At 32.3% G+C, this 9,490-nt stretch overlaps 1 protein-coding gene across 1 annotated transcript; it reads right to left on the reverse strand.

Moving 5' to 3' along the window:
- Positions 1-12: 12 nt before the first annotated feature.
- On the reverse strand, positions 13-6,923 carry LOC111507159 (propionyl-CoA carboxylase beta chain, mitochondrial). The gene is made up of 9 exons (XM_074184499.1): positions 6,576-6,923; positions 4,882-4,995; positions 3,646-3,918; positions 2,728-2,847; positions 2,479-2,666; positions 1,818-2,023; positions 1,545-1,753; positions 1,230-1,428; positions 13-171 (listed from the first exon to the last, which is right to left on the reverse strand). Exons 1-9 carry the CDS (start codon positions 6,762-6,764, stop codon positions 50-52), a joined length of 1,620 nt encoding a protein of 539 aa, XP_074040600.1. The 5' UTR covers positions 6,765-6,923; the 3' UTR covers positions 13-49.
- Positions 6,924-9,490: the final 2,567 nt, after the last annotated feature.

The raw sequence follows: 9,490 nt of genomic DNA on the forward strand, positions 1-9,490 counted from the left end.
TTAAAATCAAAGTAGAAACTTTATAATATATATTTTTCAAAAAGTTTTCTCACAGTGGAATATTTCCGTGTTTTCTAGGATAATTTTCCAATTTTTTGGTCTCCAACAAGGCCAAATCTCTGCATAGCCTCCATCTAGTGGACCTTGGTTCAATTATGTCATCAACAAAACCTAGAAAAAAAAAACCTCACTTAATTCAAATGTTTATATTTTGCAAAACCAACGTCCCATTTCATTTCCAAAAAATTCAATATTCTCTCAGAATATCCGGATAAATTGAATGAAAACATTGAAGATTTCTTCCGTTGTAAAATTTTTCAGCATGTACATAGATGAAAACTTAACATGGAATAAATATAATGAATTATATAAAAAATGGGTCTTTTCAATTGTAAGAGTGGTTCTATTCTACAAAATGTTCTGTCTTAAAGCTGTGTGAAACAATCTATTTTTATCTGTTAGGTATATTAAAAACTTTCATGCAACAAAAACTCTGCTAATGTGGCCTTAGAGAGTAGGTATATATAAACGAAGAATCTAAAAAAATATATATAAAACCCAATAAACTACATTTCATGAAGATATAGAAACATTGAAAATAAAAATAAATTTAAACAGTTGTGTCAAGGTCAGTTTGTTGGTCAGGACCTGGTTAATTTTTGTAGCTTGCGACTGTACAAGTGTAAATTCAGGTTGATCTGTTCCCACCCAAAAATCAATATTTGACGCAATTTTATTGCCAATTCAATGAAGACGAAGGGTTGAAACTGAAAAACTTCTCATCAATAGAATGCCTCGAAAAAACAAAACAAAGTTTTCTAATATAAAATATTATTTTCAGCTGGTGTAATATTAATGGAACCTTTGAATTTCAATACTTTTAATAGAAAAAGTCATTTCAGGTTTTTGCGTTCAGAATTACATCATACCAGCTATGCTTAAATTTGTCCTATTACGAAGATGCATATTTCTGTGTTATTTCTGAAGTTTAAGTTACTCAAAATACTGAAATGATTATGAATTCAAGTGTATTTCTCCTACATTTAGCCATCTTATTATTTATTGTACTTATTTGTGTTTTTCCTCAATACCGTATAAAGTGGAGTAATTCTGTTAACAAAGAAAATGAACGTCTGACACCACTAAACCACAACCATTCGACAAAATATTTATTTATTTATTTATTTATTCATCCAAACAGGCTGATTAGCCTAATTACATATACTAACCTCTCTGAGCTGCAGGGAAGGGACTTCCAAATTTATCAATATATTCAGCCTCTCTTTGTTGTAAATCTGGTTTTCCTTTAAATAATATAGTAACTGCTCCCTTGGCACCCATAACAGCCACTTCTGCTGATGGCCAACAGTAGTTAATGTCTCCTCTCAGATGTTTAGAAGACATCACATCATAGGCGCCACCATACCCCTGAAAATAAAGCATTCCTAGAGTAATAAGATGTCCACTGAAGTTGAATAAACAGGGCTCAAGAATGAACCTTGTGGAACCATAATTCTATAAATTAATTTTAAAATTTTTTAAACCTTTCTTGTGATTACAGTAAGTTTGGGAACCGTAGCTTCTGCGTAAGCATATAAAAGCTTGGCTCCATGGCGGATGATTCCGGAATGTTCTTGAGTAACTCCAGGAAGGAAGCCTGGAACGTCGACTAGGGTAATAATAGGAATGTTGAAGGCATCACAAAATCTAACAAATCGTGCAGCTTTAACAGACGCATTTATATCTAAACAACCTAAAAATAAGAAACAATGTGTTATTGATGAATCAGTTATATTTCATGAAAAATATGAACAAACCTGCTGCTACTTTCGGTTGATTTCCCACTATTCCTACTGTCTTTCCATTCATTCTCGCAAAACCTGTTATGATATTTTTAGCATATTTTGGCATGATTTCGAAAAAGTCTCTCTCGTCTACAATACTCAGAACAACATCCAGCATGTCATATGGAGTGGTCGTAGATGATGGAATGATTGTATCAAGAGATGGGACATCCAAATTACTGAAAACAAAAATTAAAGGTATGGCCAAATTTAGACTGAAAAAATAACCATTTGACTTCATCAGTGCATGAAAAAAATCAATAGGATATGAACTCAAGCCTATTCGAATACTCTGATACATTTTTATCCACAAAGTTAGTCAATTTGGTTGTAGGTATTCTGGTTTTTTTTTTTTTAATAATTCAGTCTTCAAAATCTTCGCCAAATTCCAATTCCAGGATCATCCAATATATGGATAATGCTGATTTGATAGAGAATGATTTTCAAGATTGAACTGTTGGAGAAAGAGCCAATGGTAAGTCAAAGCTGTTTTTATTTATCCCAAGGTTTCGGTTTATTAATAAACCTTAATCATATGAGTCGTCTCCCCACCAGTTTATCCATGAAAATCTGAAATTGAGTCACCAAAAAAACTTAATAATGAATGATGCCAAGTACTTTTATTTGTCATTACCAAGGATCATTACACTCCCTGATTGGAGCTGGAAATTTATTTGACTGCGGAAGAAATCCCATGAAGTTTCTCAACTGTAACAATGCATCTACATCATTATTGAAGGAATTATGAGCTACACCTGATATGGTGGTGTGAGTCTTTGCCCCTCCCAGCTCTTGTTGGCTAACATCTTCATTGGTAACTGACTGAAAGAAAACATAAATGGGAATAATTGCAGATGTAAAAGCTCAAGTGAATTGAACAAACCTTCACCACATCTGGACCAGTGATAAAAAGATATGATGTGTCCTCAACCATGAAAGTAAAATCAGTAATTGCAGGTGAATACACTGCTCCTCCTGCACACGGACCCATTATAAGAGAAATCTGAGAATATAAGTAAAACAGAATTATTTTATGTTAATCACAATCATTAAAAGTTCATACAATTTTTTTAAGTGTAATAGAAAAAGTTTGTCAGATGTAATTCAATAAATGCTATCAATCATGGAGGTAGTTGGTCTTCTGGCAAACATTTGTCAATGGTCAAATTTCACCCAAAATATTCAATTTTTCACCATCATCTAGATTCTCAATTACATATGAATATAATGAATAACTTTCAGTATATCAACTTTCGATAGATAGCATTTTATAATTCCTCCACAAGACAGAATTCCGTAATTCATTTGTTATTATATTAAAGAAAATTAGAGAACTTTTTCGTTTTTCATATACATATATTTGATATATGTAAGTACTATTTTAGAAACTTACTCAATTACTTTACCTATTTGAGATTTATGTCGATCATTATTTCATTTTTATTGGTTCATGAATAAGGGTTTTTTTAAAAAAGAGTAGAATTTTTATATTTTATTTTATCAAACTTTATTGGTTACAATCAAACCAATTTTTAATCGAATTTGGTTTCATTTTCAATTGAATTCAATTGTATCATCTCCTATAATTGAGTTATTGAGATAAATGCTAAACAAAGGAGGTCCCAAAACTGTTCCCTGTAGTACACCGAATTTATTTTTTTGTCACTGCTAATTCCATTCATCTGTTCTAGTGCATCAATAATTTTAACTTGTAAACCAACAGCATCAGAGTTGTAGTCATTATATGATCAATATAAATGAAAGATATTGAACATAACAATTCCTGTTGTCTTCCACTCACCTGTGGTATGACACCAGAGGCTAGTACATTCCTTTGGAAAATATCGGCATATCCTGCAAGAGAGGCCACTCCTTCCTGAATTCTAGCACCCCCTGAATCGTTCAACCCCACTATGGGAGCACCCACTAAGAGAGCTTGGTCCATGATTTTGCATATTTTCTTTGAATGAACGCTGGAAAGACTTCCACCAAAAACGGTGAAGTCTTGACTAAATACGTAAACAGGTCTTCCATTTACCAAACCATGTCCTGTTATAACGGAATCACCTGGAAACTTCAAAGGCATAATATAATGTGTATTGTTCCCTAGAAACATTGAATGTTCATGAAAGAACAAAAAATATATGTATGTAAATACAACTCAGCAGAAAAATAAAAAATGAAAACGAAACAATTAAATGAGAATCATCATGAAGTTTGCAAAAACCATTGAATGTGTTGAAAAATAAGTAATATTGGAGTTCAATCCCAACACCAAATCGTTATTTTCAACACCTCGACACGTGTTTCAATCACCAAGTAAGAGGAAAGATCATCTTCCTCTTGAAGATGATCACTTGGTAATTGAAACACGTGTCGATGTGTTGAAAATAAGATGATCGCCAAGTGATCATATTCAAGAGGAAGATGATCTTCCTCTTACTTGGTGATTGAAACACGTGTCGAGGTGTTAAAAATAACGGTTTGGTATTGACATTGAACTCCAGTAATATTCATTACTACACCAAAGGTTCCAAACAGTGCATCACAAGTATCAAATGTGTTATTCGATCATTCTATCAACAAGTCAGACAAATGGCGAAACAACTAGGATAAAAATGGAATCAGCTACCCCTACAGCTGTGAGCACCAAAGTAATGTCATGAAAGTCAATATTTTATAAGTTCTGGAAAAAACAATTTTAATTTATAAATGTCAACACCATGTGTTGAAACCCGTTTTAATTTTCAGAAAAATATTTCATGGATTACACCAAATTTGAAAGTTGTTGCCATCTTTAACATTAAAAAATTTTAGTTAACTTTTATGTCGTTACGGCCATTATTCTCATTGTCCCACTAGTGTTTGAATAATTGAAATGTGTTCTCAATTTTTTGAATAGTTTCAGAAATAAGTAATTGTGATTGTGATCATAAGATCAACAATATAATATTTTCATTGAAATTTCGTAGAAAAAGATTTTTTTTACAGATTTGTATATACAGGGGGTATCTCACCTAAAATTCTCAATAGTTACCTTTTGATTTTCCATTCCAAAATCAGTACAGGTATGTTCCATGAACATATCATATTCCACAAAACTGTCATGATCGCAGAATAAAGTTATTCTTTCTCTTGCAGTTAATTTTCCCTGAAAGTACAAAGAGAAATATATCTATTATACATGAAATAATTTTTCCCGCCGTTTTTTCCGACATTTGTTTTCTTTTCTTTTTTTTTGCACAGTAACCTTGTCCAAAATATAATATATCCACCACTGAACTCTAGCCAATAACAGGGTACATATATGGACTGGCCGTCACATGACTTCCACAAACAGTCCACCTACTGATCACATAAGCTGTTGGCAACTACGTCAGCACAAGAGAAACTAACCATTTAATTTGTAATATTAGCTGCATACTTAGTGCTTAGAGTGTACGGAACTAATATCATGAAAAAAGTTCATACAAACATAGGTCCGGAAATGTATTGTTGTCAATATACAAGGTACTGAAATTTTCTAAAAAAATATTTTATATCAATATTGGCGACGAATAGACATTTTCAATAGTTTTTGTAGATACACCTAATTGTGAAGTTGTTTGTCTTATGTCACATTTTCATAACAATGAAAAAATTAATTCATGTGTGATCGAGGGATATGCCATAAGGTAGTTTTAATTTTTTTCTGGAAATCAAAGTGATCTAACTATATTTAGATGTTTTACCCAACAATTCACCCCAAACTCCATAAAATGGACTATTTAGAAAAGTTTACCACCCTATATCTTGGAAACAATGTATTTCCGGATCTATGTTAATAATGACATTTTTTCATAAATTCAGCTCCTGAACACGCCCTTTCATTTTTTTTTACAATTAGGAAACATCCTTTATAGTGAAATGAAGCACACAAGTATTATTCTTTTAATAATCTGCTTTATTATTGTTTTTCCCCAAGAAACATCTCTGTTCTGTTCTGACGATTTCTACAGAACCATTACAACACAGAATTGAAAACCTTCATTTTCGTTTGAGAAACGATGAAAACTGTTTCAATAATGAAAAATTTTAACCTTAAACATAACTTTGTGCATTGAATGTACTTCCAAGTCTTGATTTTCTGTTGAAGTCATGTAGATATCTTCATCAAGTGATGTAAATAGTATAGTAGTCTAAAATTGTCAATTTGTCTAATACCAATTGGGAGTTGAACATTTTTCCATTGTTGGAATGAAATAATTGAAATTTGAAATTACACCACTAACACATGACTATAAAAATTAAAATAGTACCAACAATCCAAAAACTAAAATAATCACTATCGAAACACCCAAATAAAAATCATAAAAATACTGCAAATGCCAGTTTTTTTTTAACTCATCGCCCTAATAATCCATAGAAACTATTAAGTGGTAAACCGCCAGTATCAAGATGTCTAAAAAAACACAGAAATACTCCAGAAATTCATAGAACACGTAAAATATGAATGAGTGATGTAAATGCCAAAACATTGATATATCCATCTTTCTTTAAGTCAATGTTCTCTCAGTTCTCAGTCCATATTATATATATCAAGTCAACGGTCACGCGCAACAGCCGTGGAATTCTTTTCAGCAGAGGCCAAAAATTGAGGTGAAAGTATACAGGAGACAATCTTTCTTTCGTGATTTTACAAATAATGATAATAAAAAGAATCACTGTGTAAACTGTAATAAATCAACTCACCTTCTTGTGTTGTGAATCAATTCTTTTCTGCCCTCCACCCAGCAATGCCTGGTTTCGCTTTTGTTTAATTCTTTCGGCTATTTTCAAGGTATGTGCTGCTGTACTCGTGTATTTCATTTGAGTATTCAATAGCCGCTCTAAATTGGCTTTGGCGGAAAATAAAAGTTTACTGTTCAACGAAAAAGCCATCGTGTCCAACTCTGCGACAACAAACTACGAGACAATTTATATCATCACTCAATAATATTCACAACTCAACAATAAACGTTTTCCATTTGTCACTTTTGTATACATCACGCAATAGTAAAATGCTGATAAACAAGTTGAAGTTGGGACTTAGGATTTTATCTCGTTAGAATTTTTACATTGGCGTAGTGAAGGGTAAAAAGGATTCCTTCAACCAGTGGCGAGCCGAACAACCGTCTTAGACCTCACTCTTGCCGAGGTCTCGCGCCCTTGCCCCTAGTAAAAAAAAAGTTGACATTTAAAACTTCAATTTATTTCAAGGTATCAATTGAAACATTGAAAAATTGAATTTGACTCAAAAAGTAATGCTAAACTTATTGAAATTCTCAATCGTAACCCTCAAACACTAAAAGAGAACTGAAAATTCAACCAATTTTTTTTCAATTTGTCAAATTTCAATATTGCTGCAGCCAATATTGCTCCTGTAACATAGATTTCAGCATATATCACTCAGCAATACTACTATTATAACAGAAAAGATCAAGTTCCAACCCACTGTCTACAGGAAAACAGAACATTATTTTTATTTTTTCATTGATTCAAATCAAGAGATTGACAGAAATGATTTCAATTGAATCTAGATAATTATACAGGGTGTAACTAAATAAGTGTAAAACATTTAGGGAGGTGATTCCTCATCATCATATAAAGAAACTCCATTGGAGCATCCTTTTTTAAGATACAGCCTCTTAAAGGGGGTACATAAAATTTGTATAACAATTTTTTTCACAAGCACTGAAAAAGTTACAATATTGAAATCAACCTGACGTTTTGAACTACCAAAAAGACATTTAGCCAGTAATTTGTTTGGTTTACCCATATATATATAGGTAAATCTGTGCTCAATCCCCTTCTCTTTTTATATATATATATATATATATATATATATATATATGTACTTGTCCAAAATTATTCAAATATTTTTATAGTTTACCAAACTCATATCAACTGTTTAATGAAATTTCAAATTAATGGAAAGCATGGGAGCCATATTTTCTGAATAGAAAATACCCTACCTAAACTATTAATCAGCTCGAAACATGGCGCTCTCTCTGTTTTCAATCAATACTAAAAGAAAAACTTCATTACTAATGATTTACTTCTTCCCAACTCACTTCATCATTGCTGGAACTTAACGACTTTTTCAATTTATTCGTCACAACTCTATGAAGACGCGCAATCGTCCTGCCAAGCATTAAGACGCACAACCTCGAAAACCTCGTACTAAAAAGTATGCAATGTGTGAAATTCTCAAGGATCTGGTTTTTCAATTCAATATAAAATGTACACGTACTTGACACTAGTTTTACCATTGGAAAGCATTATTAATGTTTATGTTCGTGTTTGTGTTTTGAAGTTCTAAATTTATGTATTTATAAATTTTATTTTTGTCACTCATCAGAAATACTTATTTTCAATTCACATACTTTTCACAATAGAAAAAGTGAGTCTCATAAAGATCCAACACCTGGAGCCTCGTAATACTTCTCAACTGAAATTAAAATAACTACAATTCGATCAATAAGTTGATAACATTTTATTTCGAAGAGAATATTTCTCGACTTAGGTACAATTTCTATAATTTTCTCTCCAGTTCATATACAAAACTATTCCTCTTAAGTATTGGTATTAGGTAAGATGGATTTACGTCTCTCCAGTTCAAAAACTTGATGGGATTGTGAGTTCAACATGAAATTCACGATCAAGTGAGCGACATAGCACGTTTCTGGGTAACAAATGCTAAACTAAGACGTGTATAAATTAAAATGGCTAATCATCGATGGCATAGTAGCTGCTAAAAAGTATCTAACCATGCGGGTGAAATTGATTGCTAAATACATTAATGTATTTTAGAACATTTACCTAGTGTTTTTCTAGAAATATATTTATGATTACTCCCGTAACCATTCAACCTAGACACTCGAGCTTTAGAACAGTTCCGAAATCTTCTTCACAGGCCTGAGTATTGAACGGGTATTTGTCAACTTATAGAGAACCGATGAGGATGGTATAGAATGTTTACCTTTATGTTATACTCACGAATGTTCTTCTCAATTATTCCAGTATTTGGATGGAGATATAAGCGCAGGGAGAGGAACAAAAAGAGATCTTCATATTACGTCTGGTAGGATTATAGGGTATTGAATCTTCTGCAAGTAAGTTAGTAATTTATAGCGAGAATGACCAAAAGACGTATAAGCTCATCCATCACAAGGTTTAATAACAATGGTGGCAAACCCTCTTCCTGAGGACACCTATTTGCTACCCTTGCCGATTTCCCACCACTGTTTCCACTTGAAGGTCGTATAACTAATCGTCCTCTCAGAAGTTTTCATTGTGAGATTTCCATTGACCAGTTTACAAAACCGCAACTACGCCATTCACATCAGATAGTCTTAATTTAACGCACAATATTGCTGGAAGTTTATAATTTTAGTTAGAGTATTTAAAAAAATTGAACGTTGATTACATATCTATTAACATTTATTTCATTACGTACTGGGACATCTGTAGTTCAAAGTATATAGTTTACCCATTCAACGAAGATACTAAATCAAATATCTACCTTTTATTGGCAAATGATCTCAATAGATCCTAACAATTTCCCACTTGCCCCTGAACTAAGGCAAAAGCTCTTCCACAAAATCGAATGGTACTTGATAACTAAC

The sequence above is a fragment of the Leptinotarsa decemlineata genome, unplaced genomic scaffold (genome assembly GCF_025532065.1).
Source record: "Leptinotarsa decemlineata unplaced genomic scaffold, Ldec_3_MD MMD2_tig00026354_RagTag_RagTag, whole genome shotgun sequence".
NCBI lineage: Eukaryota > Metazoa > Arthropoda > Insecta > Coleoptera > Chrysomelidae > Leptinotarsa > Leptinotarsa decemlineata.

Excerpts from the sequence above, each read along its gene's own strand:
- LOC111507159 (XM_074184499.1), bottom strand. The coding sequence starts at position 6,764 with ATGGCTTTTTCGTTGAACAGTAAACTTTTATTTTCCGCCAAAGCCAAT. Across the intron at positions 2,848-3,645 it reads CCTCTGGTGTCATACCACAG|ATTTCTCTTATAATGGGTCC; the intron begins GTGAGTGGAAGA and ends TTATATTCTCAG. Across the intron at positions 1,429-1,544 it reads TTACTGTAATCACAAGAAAG|GGGTATGGTGGCGCCTATGA; the intron begins GTTTAAAAAATT and ends CTTTATTTTCAG.